Source organism: Xenopus tropicalis, chromosome 9 (genome assembly GCF_000004195.4).
Source record: "Xenopus tropicalis strain Nigerian chromosome 9, UCB_Xtro_10.0, whole genome shotgun sequence".
In the NCBI taxonomy this organism is placed as follows: domain Eukaryota; kingdom Metazoa; phylum Chordata; class Amphibia; order Anura; family Pipidae; genus Xenopus; species Xenopus tropicalis.
In genome coordinates, this window is record NC_030685.2 from 78,774,048 (window position 1) to 78,795,254 (window position 21,207).

Here is a 21,207-nt window from a genome sequence, read left to right on the forward strand (position 1 = left end):
GGGGAGCCAAATAAGGGCTGTGATTGGCTATTAGACAGCCTCTCTGCACCCTATCAGCTTACAGGGGGCTTTAGAGCAACATCCAAGGGGTTGGGGAGAAACATGTTGCCCCTGAGCCACTGGTTGGGGATCACTGTTTTAGAGGTTTTTAAAACCACATCTAAACTCATTTCCACTGAAACCTCAATTTTATTATTACAGAGAAAATGGAATCATTTCAACATTATATAAACCCAATAGGATTGTTCTGCCCCCAATAAGGGGTAATTATATCTTAGTTGGGATCAAGTACAAGGTACTGTTTTATTATTGCAGAGAAAAAGGAAATCATTTTTAAAAACTAGAATTATTTGCTTATAATGGAGTCTATGGACGATGGCCTTTCTGTAATTCGGAACTTTCTGGAAAACGAGTTTCCGGAAAACAGATCCCATACCTATAGTTCATATACAGCTGCTCAGCCTTTTTTTAATTGTTTTTATTCCTAAATCGTAATCTGAAGGAAGAGAGCTAATAATAGCATAATTTTATTTCAGGGTTGTATCCCAATACCTATAAAAGGAGCTACTCCCCTTTGGATGTGTTTCTTTGCCTTTGTGGTATCTGAGACTGACAGACAGACCTGCACATTTTATGCCATTTGGTCTTTTTTTTTTTTTAAATTGAAGTGCATAGAATTTGTTTTTACAGGCTGATTTAACATTGATAGGTGTATACACAACATGAGGCTGTTCATGTAGCACAAGTGGTTTTCTAGTGGAAATACTTGGGACTTCACTTCTTCACAGAAAGCCAGTTATCAGAAACAGATGTGCTAAGTGGAACATTTTACATAAATTTATAACATTACTTACCTGTAAGTTATAAGCAGAGTTTTAACTGCTCAGACTCGGTGCCAGAAGTGGCTGCCAATAAACTGCCAAGCCTAGGTTGTTGGCAAAATATTAACATGGCTGAGCTGATCCTCGCACAGAACATTACAGTATCAATTCAGAGGAAAACCCACCGCAGACCCTTTGATGGAAGGTTCAGTGGAACATATAATTACGTACTGTAGATATGTGTTTAACAGTCTATATGGATTATGTATTTTGCACAAGGAATGTGTTATATAATAGGATACAAAGGGGGTTCTTTTTAACAGTAGTATCTGCATGGAACATGGTGGTCTGAACTGGACTCCATATAGCATACTCCAACCTTTGCCTATGGAGCTGTCATCAGTCGGCAACTCCCAGTATCCTTCGTTAGGTTGAACTGGTTCTCAAAGCATTCTTAGCTAGACAGAAGCCAAGCAGGCATCCAGCTGTGGTTAAATAGCTGTTGGAGGTACATTACTTGGAGGTCCTTGCACCAGAAAAAGGATTCCTTTGGTTGCCCTTGTAAGCAGATTTTCTTTCTTTCAGGCAGTTAAGCTGGCTGGGACTTTGGTCTTGTAAACAGTTTAAATTGGATCATCGTCATGGGTTACTGTTTTCAACAATTCCATCTAAAGGAAAATGTGATATTTTACCCTATTTATAATTAGGGTCTTATGTATATTTAAGCAAAAATACAAAAGTATGATGGAATGTATTAAAAGTTGCAAACAGATAATAATTGCAAACATGAGAACAATGTTTTAATCCTGGTGTTGTAATATACTCCATCAGACAGTTGCAAATTTGAATTACATATAGCCTATTTTTCAAGACGTGCTTGAAGGAGGTGAATATATTGACCTTTTCAGTAAGTAGGCCCGGATTTTTGGGAGGCCACAAAGCCCCAGGCATAGGGTGGCAGGCAAAATGTTACTCCCCATGGGACACGTTTGCCCAGGAGATTTTAACAACTGGATTAATCTTCCAAGTCTCCAGTGCAATGCCGTTTGGGTTGTGAGCTGGAAGGGATAGGGTCGATAGAGGGGTTATGTTGGGGTACTTATTATTATTATTATTATTATTATTATTATTAGTAACATTTATTTATAAGGCGCCAACATATCCCGCAGCGCTGTACAATAAGTGGGTTTCATACATTGGACATACAGAGTAACATATAAAGCAATCAATAACCGATACTAGAGGTGAAGAGAGCCCTGCCCAAAAGAGCTTACAATCTACAAGGAGAAAGGGTTGGTCATCAGTATTAAATCAATTCCAGTCAGTAAGAAGTTTATTACTTACAGTGCACATCGGTGGAAATTGAAGAATTCATATCTTATCATTGGCAATCAAGTCATTACCAAAATCTACTTTAATTTGCACAAAGATTTTTTTTTTTGCATTTTCAATATTTATTTATTTAATTTTTAAACAAATCATTTTGCATTCCCACAATAGAGTATAGGATCAAGACCAATACGACTGATATCCGCAGCCTTTTGCGATATCGGTCACCTCTTCGAGCAGCCATACACGCACCGAATATCATACGAAACAAGGTTTTGTACGATATTCTCGGTGTGGGTATGGCCGGCTTTAGTTGCTAACATATAGTTTTTCTAGCTAGCATTGCACTTGAAACTAAGGATGCACCAAACCCACTATTTTAGGATCTGGCCAAACACCCAATCCTTTGTGAAAGATTTGGTCGAATACCACTATTTTAGGATCCATCCGAACTCTGATTTGGCTAAATACTGAACCAAATCCGAATCTTAGTTAGCAAATGTAAATTAGGACAAGTAAATATTAAAGACGACTTCCAAGTTGATGTGACAAAAAGTCACGTGATTTTTCGGATTCGGTTTGGCTAGAAGCCAGGATTCGTCCATATGTATGTATGTATGTGTATATCTTTATTTATAAAGCGCTACTTATGTACGCAGCGCTGTACAGTAGAATACAGTAATGCATTACAGGGGATTATTAAGATAATAATAGATAAATACAATGTATAATAATAAATACAAATAAATAAATACAAGATACAGTTGCAATAAGTTAAGAGTCAAAGACACAAGAGGATGGAGGTCCCTGCCCCATAGAGCTTACAATCTATATGGGAGGGTAACTTACAGACAAAAGTAGGCAAATATAAGTGCTGTAGGTCACAGTGGGTGACACTACAATATAAGTGCTGGTTCCCAGATCAGGTGCTGGGTGAGTGCTCCAAAAGGGAGTCTTTAAGTTTAGTTTTAAAAAGACTGAGGGAGGATTCTCTCCGGAGGAAATCAGGGAGGGCATTCCCAATGTAAGGGGCAGCAAGGCGGAAAGGTTTAAGGCGGGAAACTGCAGTAGTAGTGGGAGTGCAACCAAGTGGTTGCTTTGCGAGGAATGAAGGAGTCGGCCAGGAACGTACGGAGACACAAGGGAAGAGATGTAGTGAGGAGCAGAGGAATGGAGGGAAGGTTAAGAGAAGGAGTTTGTAAGTTATTCTTTGTTTAACAGGAAGCCATGATAAGGACTTTAGCAGGGGAAGGGCCTGAACTCTCCTGGATGAGAGGAGGAGAATTCTGGCAGCAGTATTTAATATAGACTGTAGGGGGGAAAGATGGGAGTTTTAAAAAAGAATGTTTAAAAATGTGTCTCCTTGTTTATGAGAGCAATTAAGCCCCTAAACTGCTACTTGGCCTTCATACTCGTGTATGACATGCCCAAGGTTCTAGCCCCATGCTTTGGAAACCTTTGCGTTTGAGAGAAGACCTTGATTGTTAAAGCTGTATTTTTTTTTAATGCCGCGGCAAGATTTCTTTTTGCTCTAAATGGTGCTTTATAGAATGCAGCACAGCAGAACATCGGTTTTTCTTCCAGGTTAAAATGTAGAGAAGTATAAATCTTACATTGAAATAATACCGAGACGGGCAATGTTCCCTGGGATTTTTATATTCAAGTTTACATTAACACTTCTTAAAACTGTGAAATCTCATCCAAAAGTCACCTCTGTTCCTACATGCAGGATCTGGTAAACATGCAACTGCCTGCCGTCCAAGTAAGGCAACCGGCGCAACACAAAATTTCTTCTGTCCAACTTCCCTCTACCTACGCCGCTCGGATAATTGGCTCTCCAGCCGTGAAAGAAAAAATATCTCAAATCATTGCCGTGAAAACATTTACTCGCTCAAGATCCCTGGTTTTGTTTTAAACAATTTCTAAGTCACATTTGCATCCAAGTATCATTTTAAGGATAGCGAGCTGAAATAATGGAGGCATGGGGGGAAACATAATATTACGATAATGTCCTTTGGTGCGGTTTGGAAGCTTTAGAAAACATTTGGAATCATTTTTCTTATAAAGTCACTTAACTATTAAAGTGTTATGATCACATTTCCTCCTGCATCTTACAAAGTGCTTTCGTTAGAGGAGCATCCACGCTCAGGAACAACAGTCCTGATTAGAAGAATTTCCATAAAAAAAACAAAACAGGAAATTGCATTCTTTAGTGTCCCTGCATTAATTTAATAAAATAAAGACGCAACACAGTAATGATGAGGTGAAATAAGGTACAGTATCATTTTTCTGCTAATGCCCTTAAATGCTAGCCATTATCCAGTTCCCAGTGCCGCTTCATGGAAAAATATCTGTGATCTCTGCTACTTTGAACATATTTTATGTTTCACAGAGGCTATCGCTTGAGAGAAACTTGGTAATATCACTATTTTAATGGAAATATGTCATTACTAATGTACATCAGCTAGGATATAAGGTAATATGAATCACTCGTTGTGGCCGATTTGTAAGTGATTAACAGCCTTTAACACCATTGCAAACCCAATCACTCTGAGTAAATGAACTCCTCGTTTATCAAGTAACTGCTGCTGACTGTCTGCCGTTTTTTTTAGGGGTACTTTATAATTGTTATCATTTTATTCTTCTACAAATGGTAAACAGGCCAGATCCTCATTCTCTTACGTCTAGGCTATTGGGATCTACAGTCAGTATAGGTATCTGTATATATAGTTAAACATATAAGTGTATGTATAGGTCTGTATATATATATATACTATGAGTATTTAAAATCTGTTTATTTCATTTTATTCATGTTAACCAGTTTATATTTATTTTTCTATTTTTTATTTTTATTTAAGCACATAAAAATAGGGATCGGGCCTTTTTACACTGCACTGTATACGTTGGTTGGGGAATGCCCTTCCTTTTGATGGGGTAATGGCAGATTCTGTTAATGCCTTTAAGAGAGGCCTTAATGAGTTCTTGAACAATCAGAATATCCAAGGCTATTGTGATACTAATATCTACAGTTAGTACTAGTGGTTGTATTTATAGTTTATGTATGTGAGTGTATAGATTGGTAGGTGTGGGTTAGGTGTGCTGGGTTTACTTGGATGGGTTGAACTTGATGGACACTGGTCTTTTTTCAACCCTATGTAACTATATAACTATACTGAAAAATAATTTAAGCATTAATTGTTTTGCCTCCAATAAGAACTAATTATATCTTAGTTGGGATCAAGTACAGGTACTGTTTTATTATTACAGAGAAAAGGGAATCATTTAACCATGAAATAAACCCAATAGGGCTGTTCTGCCCCCAATAAGGGGTAATTATATCTTAGTTGGGATCAAGTACAGGTACTGTTTTATTATTACAGAGAAAAGGGAATCATTTAACCATTAAATAAACCCAATAGGGCTGTTCTGCCCCCAATAAGGGGTAATTATATCTTAGTTGGGATCAAGTACAGGTACTGTTTTATTATTACAGAGAAAAGGGAATCATTTAACCATTAAATAAACCCAATAGGGCTGTTCTGCCCCCAATAAGGGGTAATTATATCTTAGTTGGGATCAAGTACAAGGTACTGTGTTATTATTACAGAGAAAAAGGAAACCATTTTTAAAAATGTGAATTATTTGATTACTATGGAGTCTATGGGAGATGGCCTTCCTGTAATTTGGAACTTTCTGGATAATGGGTTTCCGGATAAGGGATCTGATACCTGTACCTACGTGCTACAGACAGAATTTTCAGCAGGAAAAATGCTGCGTTTATGGAGTGCATAAAGGAGCTGAGCTGACCTATGCTAATCCAATAACGATGGCTTTTTATTTAAACAAACTAATTAAGCCTATCAGTATCTGTTACATCAAAATTATACATTATATCTAAATGTAGCATGAACCTCAAGGAGGAGTTTAAACACCCTACAGGCCGTGAATCACGTTCTCTTTGTGTCGCTGCAGATCAGCATTTCCTAAACAACAGTAAGAAATAAGAACAGTAAGTAATAAAGCCAACACAACACCTTATCGCCTTATTTGTTAAACACGAGTTATATCCTGAGACAGACCCCCCTTTAAGTCGGCTGATGTCGGTTCAGAGGAAATTAGGTTTTTACAACGCTATTGAACTGTAAAATATGTCACCATAAAAAGCATTCTAAATTTAAAAGGTACCAGATATTGTGATTTAATATCCCCGTGGGTATGCCCACTGCTCCATATATAGTGCTGGGAATAGGCTGACTGTGTCTGGAGCAGAAGTAAAATTTTTATAGGCAGGAAGAACTATGTTGCTGGTACCCATAGAGTTAAAGGGCTAGTGTACCTTCATTATTATATATAGTAATATATATTTGTTCTTTTGTGTAATTGTCAGCTACTCTAACTGAGCCTGTTGAGTGTGGTTACCTTTTCATGCAGTGCCATAAAGTTATGTCAGCACCTTTATTCCTGCCTAATAAGGGTGTACAGAGGGATTCCATAAGTGTCACCCTAGGTACTACCTTGTACAGTTCAACAAGAATAGCCCCTAGTTGTGCTCATGGCTTGTACTGACAAATGCCAAAAATCTATACCAACATAGGGATTCCCCTGTACGAAGCGCAATTTAGCAGGAACAGCCCCCTAAGTTTGCTCATAGCCTGTACAGAGAGATACCATAAAACTATAGCAGCATAGGGATTCCCCTGTACTAAGCACAATTCAGCAGGAACAGCCCCTTAAGTTTGCTCATAGCCTGTACAGAGAGATACCATAAAGCTATGGCAGTATAGGGATTCCCCTGTACTAAGCATAATTCAGCAGGAACAGCCCCTTAAGTTTGCTCATAGCCTGTACAGAGAGATACCATAAAACTATGGCAGCATAGGGATTCCCCTGTACTAAGCACAATTCAGCAGGAACAGCCCCCTAAGTTTGCACATAGCCTGTATAGAGAGATCCCATAAAACTATAACAGCATAGGGATTCCCCTGTTCTAAGCACTATTCAGCAGGAACAGCCCCCTAAGTTTGCTCATAGCCTGTACAGAGAGATACCATAAAACTATGGCAGCATAGGGATTCCCCTGTACTAAGCACAATTCAGCAGGAAGAGCCCCCTAAGTTTGCTTATAGCCTGTACAGAGAGATCCCATAAAACTATGGCAGCATAGGGATTTCCCTGTACTAAGCACAATTCAGCAGGAACAGCCCCCTAAGTTTGCTCATAGCCTGTACAGAGAGATACCATAAAACTATGGCAGCATAGGGATTCCCCTGTACTAAGCACAATTCAGCAGGAACAGCCCCCTAAGTTTGCTCATAGCCTGTACAGAGAGATACCATAAAACTATAGCAACATAGGGATTCCCCTGTACTAAGCACAATTCAGCAGGAACTGCCCCCTAAGTTTGCTCATAGCGTGTACAGAGAGCTACCATAAAACGATGGCAGCATAGGGATTCCCCTGTACTAAGCACAATTCAGCAGTAACAGCCCCCTAAGTTTGTATGTAGTTTGTACAGTACATAGCCAGTAACACATCAGCTGGTATGCTCATATTATATACAAAGAGAGCACAAAATAGATAGATAGATAGATAGATAGATAGATGATAGAAAAATACAGCCAGTGAACATTGAAATAAAACATGGGGATTTCAAGCACTGCCTACCATAGAATCCAGCATCAGTTTCTGTAACTTAAAACAGAAACAAGACATGGCTTTTATTGTGGTTTTGATTTATTTGACAATGACGTCAGTATTTTCCCATCCTTTTATATTTGCCCCCACCAACAAATATATATAGTTTAAATGGTTTCAGACTATTTTTTGCCAGTATAAAAGCACATTCTCAGAAGGGATTGTTTAACAGATTAAGTGAGGTGTTATATATAGGCTAACAGAACATAACGCAACATGACAACAATTTTTCTGCCGAATACATGATGGTTAATGCTCATGTGTGCATGAACTTCTCTGTGTTGCACTTTGATGTACCGAGGAGAGTCAACACAAATTAGCAAAGACAAGGAAACCCGATATATACGGAGGGCCAAGTGCTGACACAGGCAATGTGACGATTAGATGAGTCTGACATAATATCGGCGCAATGAACATTCCTGGCGTTTGGGCAAAAATAATAGAACAGTTACCTTCCCCGCGTTTGTTATAGTTCATTTTTACCCGAAGGCTATTACATTAGGTGAATATAATAACAGGATATTTGAGCAAAACTAAATGTAAAATTAAAATGAATATGAATGTTATATTTTTTAACTCAGGTATGGGGTATATTATCTGAAATGCAGTTTTATTATTACAGAGAAAAGGGAATCATTTAACCATGAAATAAACCCAATAGGGCTGTTCTGCCCCCAATAAGGGGTAATTATATCTTAGTTGGGATCAAGTACAGGTACTGTTTTATTATTACAGAGAAAAGGGAATCATTTAACCATGAAATAAACCCAATAGGGCTGTTCTGCCCCCAATAAGGGGTAATTATATCTTAGTTGGGATCAAGTACAGGTACTGTTTTATTATTACAGAGAAAAGGGAATCATTTAACCATTAAATAAACCCAATAGGGCTGTTCTGCCCCCAATAAGCGGTAATTATATCTTAGTTGGGATCAAGTACAGGTACTGTTTTATTATTACAGAGAAAAGGGAATCATTTAACCATGAAATAAACCCAATAGGGCTGTTCTGCCCCCAATAAGGGGAAATTACAGTATATCTTAGTTGGGATCAAGTACAGGTACTGTTTTATTATTACAGAGAAAAGGGAATCATTTAACCATTAAATAAACCCAATAGGGCTGTTCTGTCCCAATAAGGGGTATTTATATCTTAGTTGGGATCAAGTACAGGTACTGTTTTATTATTACAGAGAAAAGGGAATCATTTAACCATTAAATAAACCCAATAGGGCTGTTCTGTCCCAATAAGGGGTAATTATTTCTTAGTTGGGATCAAGTACAGGTACTGTTTTATTATTACAGATAAAAGGGAATCATTTAACCATTAAATAAACCCAATAGGGCTGTTCTGCCCCAATAAGGGGTAATTATATCTTAGTTGGGATCAAGTACAGGTACTGTTTTATTATTACAGAGAAAAGGGAATCATAGATTCACAGTGCACACAAACAAGCCAAGGCATACATACATGCTAGGCCCCATCAGCTAATGAATGGACAGAGTTCTGCCTTTTGCTGCCACACTACTTCCTGTTACAGTTAGAGCTGCATCACTTCCTGTCAGCTGATCTCTGATGGAGCACACAACCCATCACTAAATGGCGGCTCAACGGAAAGGATGTAAAAGGGCAATATTTACTGATATATATATTCCAATTTGGCCAGATTCTTTAATAGTTTATATTATGTTAAGTGAACTATCTGTTGGTTAAGTATTCATTCTGGGGAATAGTTTTCTCATGTATAGAGGGTGGGGGGGTATAGAGGGTGCAGTTGTAGTGGTGCCATAATTTTTGTGACCAAACGAGGGTCACAGAGTAGAAATAGCATCAGAGGGCCCTACTTGCAATCTTTACAATCTCAATGATAGGAGTCGTTCAGCCCTACGCCCATACAGATGCACTGCCAGGGTCTCCGTAAAGTCAGTTTTGAAATTACTAATTTAGATCCAGTACTTTTTAAATTGTTGTTGTCCACTGCTGGGAGGGCAGGAGTTTATCTGTTTTGGATCAGCAAAGTGAAGAGGAAAGGGGGAATGATTACAAATGTAGTTCTTTCCCAAGCAGTAGAGCCAGCTGAGGCATAAACAGCTCCAGCAAACCCTGACCTAGAATAGTGGCTATTGTTCCTAAGTATTAAATACATTATTTAGTAGTTGTTTCCTTTCTTTAATTTTACAGTGCTAATGTGTTTACTGGCACTTACTCAGATTAAATGAAATTGCATTGATCACATTAAATGGTGTGGTGTGGCTTTCAGCACCATTTAGGAGACAGCTAGCCTGCATGCTTTTTAATATTCAGGCATTATATATGTCTTTTTGTATCTATGTATATAATACATATATATAAACTTTTCTTAGTATTACATATATTGTAGGAGGGCTGGAGCTAGGGGTAGGCAGAGTAGGTGCCTGCCTGGGGTATTTTTTTTTTTTTCATTTACTTATGGGAGGCTTGGGGGCAATTTGATTGATTGGCTCAGGTACATTCGGACGCCTTTGGGACCGTTCGTGGATTAGTAAATCTGCCCCTTAGAGTAAGGAAACAGGCAGGAGTCAATAACCAAGAGATCAGAACCAGAAACAATAATTCTGTTTATATTACAATGTAAATAACCCTGCTAAAAATTATATTTAATACTAAAACTAGATTGTAAATTAAGAAAAGTGTAGGTAGTAAGGTTGGCATGCTATATTACTGTCTTCCATACAAAGACAACCTGTATTTTAGCATTGCTAATATGGTTATGCTCACTTGGTAACGCTTTACCTCTTGTTTTCCCTTAAGGTTTCTGCCGGAACATAAACGTGTATCCCATACCCTAGCTGATAACATGTCATCTATGGATATCAGTCATTGCCCGAAGACATCACTCCAGGCAGAGAACATGTCTGTGGAATTCAGTCATGACCAAATCCAGTCCTCTATTGGAGAGTCATCTGCTGAACAAGAAAGAGCAACAATCTCTGAAAAAAATATTTGTGCCAGTGGCGATCCTGTGATATTAAATGCAAGCAATACTTTGGCTGGAGATATTCGTCAGAAAAAGCCCTTGCATATTGTGTGGCCCCATAGATGGTAAGTTTTTGTTTATGGTCCTAAACTTGTTCAATTTACATTTTCATTGCTGTGTTTTAGAAGTAGAGTTGTATTTAAGTGTATACAACCCAATGCATCACAATAAGTGTTGTCATTTCCCTCTATAATTGCACATGTTGAGGAATGACTGTGTGGTAACAAAAAGGTAGATGGTGGTTTTTACGTTACTACTGGAAACTGGTCATCCACAAGAAAGAATGGATATCTGATGGCCAACCTCAGTAGGCTAGCTGGTTAGTGATATGATTGTCTGGGGGTGTCCAGCTTATCCTCTTACAGTGAAGGACATGGACATCTTAAATATGGTTGTCCATTGACCACCTTGGAGACATAGTTTACAGTTCCTAAAGACAACAAGTTTGACGCTGAGTGTGTATATTAGGTTATTGCAAAAAAGGTAAGTAAACTAAGTAAAAGGAATTTGGCCAGTCAGGAAGTACAGTTGGAGTGAAGGAAATGAGTGGGCACTGAAAGGACAAACATTGAGCTACAGATTTGTGTCTTGTGTGTTCCTTCAATTCTCTCACATAGGGTTGAAAGATGACCAGAGTCCATCAAGTTCAACCCTTCCAAGTGAACCCAGCACACACATAAACCTATACTGACCTATCTATACACTCACATACATAAACCATATATACCAACATTAATACTAACTGTAGATATTAGTATCACAATAGCCTTGGATACTATGCTTGTTCAAGAACTCATCCAGGCCTCTATTAAAAGCATTAACAAAATCTGCCATTACAACATTACTCAGAAGGGCATTCCCCAACTCACTGCCTTAACCATGAAAAACCACCTATGCTGCTTCAAATGAAACTTCTGTTACTCTAATCTAAAGGGGGGGGGGGGCTCTGGTGCCCTACTATCTGTCTATAATTCCCTCTAATGTACTTGCACAGAGTCATCATGTCCCCTCGCAAGCGCCTCTTTTCCAGAGAAAACAACCCCAACCCTGACAGTCTAACCTCATAGTTTAACCCTTCCATCCCCTTAACCAGTTTAGTTGCAGTCTCTGCACTCAATAGCTTTCTTAAGGACTGGAGCCCAAAACTGCCCCCATACTCAAGGTGAGACCTTACCGGAGACCTATAAAGGGGCAAAATTGGACTTTCTTGCTTACCGTAGCCTTATTCAAAAAGAGCTATTTCTTTATGTAAGCTTTCAGCCTCTAATCAAGGTGGAATCAACTTTCTTGCACACTGAGCTTCTCCGCTATTTCTTTCTGTATACATGGAACCACCATCACCCAAACAGGGACTTATTATTTGAGGAAAACAAAACTTTAAATGCAGGGGTCCCCAACCTTTCTTACTCGTGAGCCCCAGTCATATGTAAAAAGACTTGGAGAGCAACACAAGCATCATAAAAGTTCATGGAGGTGCCAAATAAGGGCTAAGATTGGCTATTAGGCAGCCTCTATGTACACTGTTAGCTTACAGAAGGCTTTATTTGGTAATAAATCTTGTTTTTATTCAACCAAAACTTGCCCCAAGTCAGGAATTCAAAAATAACTCCCTGGTTTGGGGGCACTGAGAGCAACACCCAAGGGGTTGGTGAGCAAATGCTTCATTGTGGGTAAAAAAAATTGAATTTCACACCAAATTTTGCACAGTGTGTTTGTAACTGAGTCTTGTGGACAAAAATATGCACCTCTTAAATAAATTACTGAAACTATAATATTTTGTCTATCATGTTATGATTTTCCCTAAGTGCAGCCCCAGCAGTCACAAGTCAAGAATAGTACCTGTTCACATAATCCCCTGTAAGCAGAAAGAAATGTAAAATGCTCCACGTAATCGCTGCTGAAATCCATGTCCAAACTTCAGCTTGCCTCGGAAATAAATTAGGATTTAAAGAGGTAAAATGTCCCTATAATCTTGCGGTATTGGGCATGAACATTTTAATCTAGTTTTTATTCCTCGCAGTTTGTTTAATCTGCATGTGGCCTGATTAGAGTTGCCTTCATCCACAGATTATAGACTGTTTATTGCAGAGATGCTGGGCTGATCAGTAGGTCAGATTTTCCGAGAGCAACTGTTTGCAGGTGAAGCAATAAGTAAACAACACCGGCAGGGCAAATCGCCTTTACAAAGGATTTGACTTGCAGCACATAAACTCCAGAAGCTTTCCCAGATGATCTGCAGCATCTGGTACCTAAAGGGATTTTCATCTTTGACTCTAAATGTCGGAACATGAAAATTTAGGGATTGGAAGTTGATTTGGAATCAGCCTTTGGATTTGTTTAATCAACTTCACACTTTCAGTCCACCCTTTGACAGGGATAAACCTCATGTCTGTGTGCCGATGGATACGTTGATGATTGCCTTTATCGGGGGACGGAACAATAAGAAAATGATATCATCAATAAAAATATAGGTTACCAGTCTGGGGTTTGGAAGTGTTTCATTTCTTTCCTCTTCGGCAAGGTTTCGCAGATTGTAATTGTTTTCTCAAAAACTGTTCTTTTATCATTCCGCTCATTAATAATTTGCACGAAACAAGACAAATCTCATTTAATAAAATTAACAATATAAAATTGAATAATTCCCTGCCCCGGCCGCCTTGTATTTTTGCAGTAATTTAGTTTTATTGCCTTAAGTTAGTTGCTCAAAGATATGCGGCATTGTGTCGGCACACATCATTATTGTTTGAGCTAAATTATTTTTAATTTGGAGAAGGTTGGGGAGGGCGAAGGGGTGGGGGGGGAAAATGCTGCATCAGCACAAGGAAATGCCAAAATATAAAAGTAACAACATTTCTTCCTTACGCTTAATATAGTAGACCATTAGAAACTTGGAGGTTGCCAGGCACACTGCAAAGCAACATTAGGGCTAATTTTGAAAATCTAGCGTGCAGTCAATTTTACCGATGCCTCGGGATATACAAGGTAGGGGCTGACAAGAGAACTAATTTTGTTTGGGTTATTTACTACTATGCATCATCCATGAGTTCCTGTGTGACACGCAGCCATATAAAGCCGAATATTATCACACAGTAAAAATTTATGTTGACACTGGAAATTTGTTCAATATGTCAGCAGTATTACTTTCATAATCAAAAGAGTAGGAAAAAGAGGGGAAAGCAGAGATGCGAGCGCTCGTATAGATATATCTTTTTAATAACAGTCTATAAGGTTAATATAGTTTACCTTTGAGAGTATACAATGGAAACAAGCAGGGTTAGCAGGAAAAATGACAGAAAGCATCAACCCGAGCTGTTTGTTTGCCATTACCTAAGCGAACCATGTCAGTGCTCTGGCCCGCGTCTGATAGCTATTTGTTGTACAGAGAGCACAGCATTAAAAAAAAAAGAAAAAAAAATATCAAACTCTTAATACTATTGTGTGCCTATAACCATCTGTCACTGCTAGCCTGGAGATGAGAGGAAGATTACGAGGAATAAACACTGAGCTGCCGAGCATTGGTAAAGCCTTCAGGCAAAAAACTCTTGTGGGGACATCAAAGACATTCTAATTCCGAGGCAGTCAAGGATTACAGTGTGTAACCTGTGCTGACAACAGATAAATGACTGGCAATATTGTGCCAGAGCTGTTGGGTCCTGCATAGAGCACTACCGATGAGGATGATGATGATGATGATGATGTTATCTTGCAAAATGGACTCTGCTGGGATAATTTTATGATAAAACACTTTTTCTTTTTTCTTTTTTTCATAACAAATGCCACTGGGTACAGCAAGACATTTAGTAGCTACAGGAGTGGCAATCAGTTTTCTTTAAAATTCACTGTTTTAAGCCCATTAGAGTTCTAACACAGCAAGCCTCTTCGGCGAAAAAGCCGAGCGTTTGTGTTTTCTTCAGGGGAGTCTATGCAAATGGGAGATGTTGAACTCCTGCCCTTTAGTGTTAGGATGCTCCATCAACTGATTTATGGAAATGTGCTCATAAAAATACAGTTTGTGCTTAATTGGTGAATATAAATTAGAAAATAAAGATTCCTGTCTCTCTCGTTCTGCACAGGCATTGACTCCTTAGGCCTGATTGTACCACTAGGACGGATTGCTCCAAAGTTATATAAATTCTTGTGGACTATCAAATACTTGCATAAAACTTCATTTTTCTTGTTACTTACTTCAACTGTCTGTTGGGGGTGAACATTTTTACCTGGGTACTATCACTTGTCCCTCTGCTTTTCTGTGTAACCAACTTTATATTGGCCATTTTAGAACCAACAATTAACCACACAGGTAACCTACACTGACACTCACATACATAAACTATATATACCAACATCAATACTAACTGTAGATATTAGTACAGGTATCGGACCCCTTATCCGGAAACCCATTATCCAGAAAGCTCCGAATTACGGAAAGCCTGTCTCCCATAGACTCCATTTAAATCAAGTAATCCAGATTTTTAAAATTGATTCCCTTTTCTCTGTAATAATAAAACAGTACCTGTACTTGATCCCAACTAAGATATAATTACCCCTTATTGGGGGCAGAACAGCCCTATTGGGTTTATTTAATGGTTAAATGATTCCCTTTTCTCTGTAATAATAAAACAGTACCTGTACTTGATCCCAACTAAGATATAATTACCCCTTATTGGGGCAGAACAGCCCTATTGGGTTTATTTAATGGTTAAGTGATTCCCTTTTCTCTGTAATAATAAAACAGTACCTTGTATTTAATCCCAACTAAGATATAAATAATCCTTATTGGATGCAAAGCAATCCTATTGGGTTTAATTAATGTTTTATTGTTTTTTCAGTAGACGTAAGGTATGAAGATCCAAATTATGGAAAGAACCCTTATCCGGAATACACTTGGTCCCAAGCATTCTGGATAACGGGTCCTATACGTATCACAATAGCCTTGGATACTCTGCTTGTTCAAGAACTCACCAGGCCCCTCTTCTAGGCATTAACAGAATCTTCCACCATTTTGGCAGCATGATCGTATCTCTTCCCTCTTTCTCCTTTCTTCTTTTCCTTACCCTTTCTGTGTTACCTTTTCTTCTGTTCCCCCCTTTTTTATAGTTCTTGTATCTTTTTTTTTGCTATAATGGTGGAAATTTGTATAAAAATTTTCAATGAAAACAATTGAAACATAAACAACATTTAAACCCAATAGGGTAGTTTTGTCACCAATAAGGGGTAATTATATCTTAGTTGGGATCAAGTACAGGTACTGTTTTATTATTACAGAGAAAAGGGAATCATTTAACCATTAAATAAACCCAATAGGGCTGTTCTGCCCCCAATAAGGGGTAATTATATCTTAGTTGGGATCAAGTACAGGTACTGTTTTATTATTACAGAGAAAAGGGGATAATTTAACCATTAAATAAACCCAATAGGACTGTTCTGCCCCCAATAAGGGGTAATTATATCTTAGTTGGGATCAAGTACAGGTACTGTTTTATTATTACAGAGGAAAGGGGATAATTTAACCATTAAATAAACCCAATAGGACTGTTCTGCCCCCAATAAGGGGTAATTATATCTTAGTTGGGATCAAGTACAGGTACTGTTTTATTATTACAGAGAAAAGGGAATCATTTAACCATTAAATAAACCCAATAGGGCTGTTCTACCCCCAATAAGGGGTAATTATATCTTAGTTGGGATCAAGTACAGGTACTGTTTTATTATTACAGAGGAAAATGGAATCATTTGTAATAATTTGAATTATTTGTTTACAATGGAATCTATGGAAGATGGCCTTCCTTTAATTTGGAGCTTTGTGGATAATTTGGAGCTTTCTGGATAACAGGATTCTAGACAACAGATCCCATACCTTTAATTGATTTATATTGTGCTCTATTGATTATTATAGCTGAACAAGTGGATTTGTACCATTACCTTTACCTTTTCCTATACCGGCAGCATATCTGATATCCCCCACCAGTGCTGCACGCGAGTAAGTTGCAGTTTATTTTATGGCAATGCAAAAGGGAGATTATTAACAGCTTTTAGCATGAAGGTGTCCTCTCTCATAAGTGAAAATAAATATGCAGATCTAACTAAATGAAAATCTTTCAGAATTGAGTGAGACATTCTCTGAGAGAGGCCTATTTGATTTAAATATGTGTTAAACGGTTTTAGCATAACCGCGTGCCCTAAAATGCAGTCCCTCGTCTTCTTTTTCTTTCTGAATCCCTGTCAAGGATTATAGTGTGCGGCTTCTGCTAACAGCATCTAAATAACTGACAGTATTTTAGCAGAGCTGCTTGGGTCCCCGCAGAGTCATTTGTTTTCAGTTTTCTGTCTCGGGTTTTCCCCTGCGTTTGTATAGAGCAACGCTTTGTTCATCCGAAAGGACTGGGGCAAAAGATCAGTGCTGAGTACTAAGAGGTATATTGGGGTGATGTAATAAGAATCACAGGGTGTGCAGTAGATCTAGTAACCCATAGCAACCAGTCAACAAGTCTACCAGTCACCTGTTTGAAAGCAAAGGTGGTTGTTGTGGGTATGGGTAAAAGCTTTGCAACTTTTACACACTGGTCCACTTTTTCTTTTTAATTTTTATCCATCCATATAAAGGGAAAATATGTACTTCTTCTTGACGTAAGCTCATTTGGTTGGGTATATGTAGAATTGATACTTTACATTGTTAGCCTAAAGTGTGAATCCCCAGCCTTTTATACTTGTGCTACATTCAAAGGTAAAAATGTTGGGGAACAACACAAGCATGAAAAATGCTCCAGGGGGGAGCTACATTAGGGCTGTGATTGGTTATTTGGTAGCCTTTATGTGAACCGGCAGCCTACAGGAGGCTCTGTTTGGCAGTACTCCTGATTTGTATTAGACTAAAACTTGGCTCTGAGCTAGAATAAGCTCCTTCTTTGAGGCCACTGGGAGCAACATCCAAGGGGTTGGGGAGCAACAAGTTGCTCTCGAGCCACAGGTTGGGGATCACCACGAGTGTCGGGGTATCCTTTTAACCTGTGAAATGAGGTACGATGTACAGAAGGGATCCCCAACCTTTTATACCCGTGAGCCACAGTCAGATGGAAAAAGTGTTGGGGAGCAACACAAGCATGGAAAAAATTCCTGGGGGTGCAAATAAGAGCTATAATTGGCTATTTGGTACCCCCTATGTGGGCTGGGAGCCTATAGAAGGATCTGTTTGTATTTACGCTGGGTTTTATGCAACCAACACTTGCCTTCAAGCTAGAAATTTAAAAATAGGCACCTACTCTGAGGCCCCTGGGAGCAACATCCACGGGGTTGGGGAGCAACATGTTGTTCACAAACCACTGGTTGGGGATCACTGATGTACAGGTACGGGATCCGTTATCCAGAAAACACCAAATAATGACATGGCCATCTACCATAGACTCCATTATAATTCAAAAATTACAATTTTAAAAAATGGTTTCCTTTTACTCCATAATAATAGAATATAATAATAAAACAGTACCTTGTACTTTTTTGAAGCAAAACAATCCTACTGGGTTATGTTTAAATGTTTTTTTTTAGTAGACTTAAGGCACGGTGATCTAAATTACAGAAGGACCACTAATCTGGAAAACCCCAGGTCAGCAACAAGAGGGGCATAGGCTGGTACTGTTATGGAAACATAGTGAAACTTGTGCAATGTATGTATATATATATATTGTAACCATGATGGGTTTTAGACAGAAAAATATAAAAATTACAGATGAGAAAATATATAAATTACAGATAAGACTCTTTGCCCCCCAGTGCCTCTGCTCTAAGTAAAATCAGTCAGGCATGCCCAATAGGCACTTCTTTGAGGTCTTCATAGTCGGAGAGAGAAGGAGGGCTCAGAAATAAAAAAGGGGCGGAGCTTCACGCTAGACAAGGAAGTCAGTAAAAGAGCTGCAGTTCAGCTGTTTTTAATAGAGAAACAAAATAAATCTGCATGTAGAGAGAAAGGTATGTTATTCTGGGGGTTGTACAGAGTCATTTTAGAGATTTTAAAAGTAAATAAATAAATAAAGTTTACTTATTTTTTAAAGGAATGGCATGCCTGTTACTTCTTTACCAATCAACACAGAGATTTTTAAAAATTCATCTTGTAGTTTTCTCCTAAACAAAGTGGATTTTCTTTAGTGAATACTACAAAATCTCCCTACGGATACATCTTAAAGGCATCGTGTTTTTAAATACTATTTTTTTTTCCCAGTGAAGCTAAAGCATATTCAAATGGGATGCGAATGTCTTTGAGATGAGGAAAAAACTAATGAAGTATGTATGTGCCACTAAACAACATACCCTTCTTTTCTTATAATATATTAATTAAAGCAATTATGAATTCATGGGGAGGATAAGTAAAAGAGGATCCTGTCATCCAAAATATATGTTACAAGCCTATTGTAGAAGTCTCTAGGCCGCAGTTTGTGTGTAATCTGGGCATATAATAAGTAATAGTTGTCAGGATTGATGGAAGCTATTAGTGTAGCAGCTTTGCTGACCATACTGCAAAGCAGCCGTTTCAGCACCATTTTCTAAGAGCCTGGGTTATTAGTCTGAGTGCGGTGTCTTATAGGTACTGGGTTAATGTCTGTTTGGGTCAGCTTAGTTACTGAATAACGCGATTATCATCGTTTGGAAGCCATTATGGTTTATGTTACACGTTCATTTGGCGTACGCTATTGTTTATCTACAATATTCTGCAGAGTAAGAGTTGACTGATGTCTAATCCCTAAACAATGGCTTACAAGAGAGTATCTACTACTGCACAAACGTGTTACTTGTCTACACAAACAATTATGCACTTATTGAGGTTAATACCTATGAATTTAATGTTATAATACAGTATTGTTTTCTTTGGTTCTGTTGTTCGAGTATTTAATTATAGGGTAAAGATTATATCAATATTATCTTGCAGTTGAGATAAAACACCTTTAGGGCCGTGGCAGACGGGGAGATTAGTCGGCGCGACAAATCTCCCTTGTCGCCGGCGACTAATCTCCCTGAAATGCCATCCCACTGGCGAGAATGTAAATCCCACCTTTCAGGGATATCGCGGAAGTTGCCTTGAGAGCAAACTTCTGCGATTTCGGGGAAATCGCGGCGTCGTGTATGCCATCCCACCGGCGAATGTAAATTGCCGGTGGGATGGCATTTCGGGGAGATGTGCCAGAGCCCTTAGGGCCATGGCAGACAGGGAAAAAGTTTCCCAACCTTTCTTACTGGTGATCCACAGTCAAATATAAAAAGACTTGGAGAGCAACACAAGCACCATAAAAGTTCATGGAGGAGCCAAATAAGGGCTGTGATTGGCTATTAGGCAGCCTCTATGCACCCTATCAGCTTACAGGGGCTTTATTTGGTAGAAAATATTGTTTTTATTCAACCGAAACTTGTCCCCAAGTCAGGAATTCAAAAATAACTCCCTGTTTTGGAGAGCAACATCCAAGGGGTTGGGGAGCAACATGTTGCCCCCTAGTCACTGGCTGGGGATCCCTGAGCTAAAGATTCAAGTGCCAGGCTCTCCTAAATCCTATGATCCCCCCTCCACCCAATGAACGTTGGCTATTGTGCAATAATTATATTAACGCATTCATAGATCACATGCTTATTGCCAACCTCTAGTCTCCTAAAACTAACGAGTACCAATCGTAGAAAAGGTAAAAATATTAAACTTCTTTATTTCTGATCATACATTAATTAAAAGGCCATAAAAAATCATGCAGTTTAAAATGACACAAAAAGGCCCTACATACACACGAACATTGCAATGGTTGATTTTGGGTTCTCGGTTTTCCAGTCTCTGATAAAGCTTCTAGTTAAAATCCAGTTGCTCAGAAAAGGGGAAAAAAAAAGTGGTAGACCTGATTTGCCTGTTGCCCTAGCAACGAATGTATTTATTAGGGAATAACATGAGCTAATATACCACATACCTGCAGATCGGCAAAGTCCTATTTCAGCTTTAGTTGACAATTAAGTCCTGGACAGCTACAGCCAGGGGTTAATGTTGCTCATTAGGAGAACTAGGTCATTACTGGGAAATCAAGGCACTTACTGCAGCATGGCTGAAATTCAAAATTCAGCATCTCAACTAGTGAGCTTTTTATGTTAATTAACCTTAGTTTTCATGATTTTAGATATATGTGCAGGGCTGTGTATCAGTTAATTAAAAAAAAAAATCAAGTTTACTTTTTTTTTCCCCCCCTACTTGTTATATTCACTTTCCTTTGAAACGGTTTCATTATTTCATGGCAAATGCTTGTGTCTATATGACGAGTAAAAAAGGGTATTAAAATGAAGAAGAGCCGCATCATGGAAATCAGCTTTATTACAGGGGAGTGAGTAAATA

At 38.5% G+C, this 21,207-nt stretch overlaps 1 protein-coding gene across 4 annotated transcripts in view; it reads left to right on the plus strand.

Moving 5' to 3' along the window:
• The window catches only part of gtdc1 (glycosyltransferase like domain containing 1), a 143,721-nt gene that overhangs the window by 61,555 nt on the left and 60,959 nt on the right, over nt 1-21,207 (plus strand). For all 4 annotated transcript variants that reach the window (XM_012970328.3, XM_012970329.3, NM_001007983.2 and 1 more), the window contains one exon: nt 10,634-10,924. In XM_012970328.3, the coding sequence (XP_012825782.2) occupies nt 10,634-10,924 (291 nt within the window). The remainder of the gene's footprint in view (nt 1-10,633; nt 10,925-21,207) is intronic.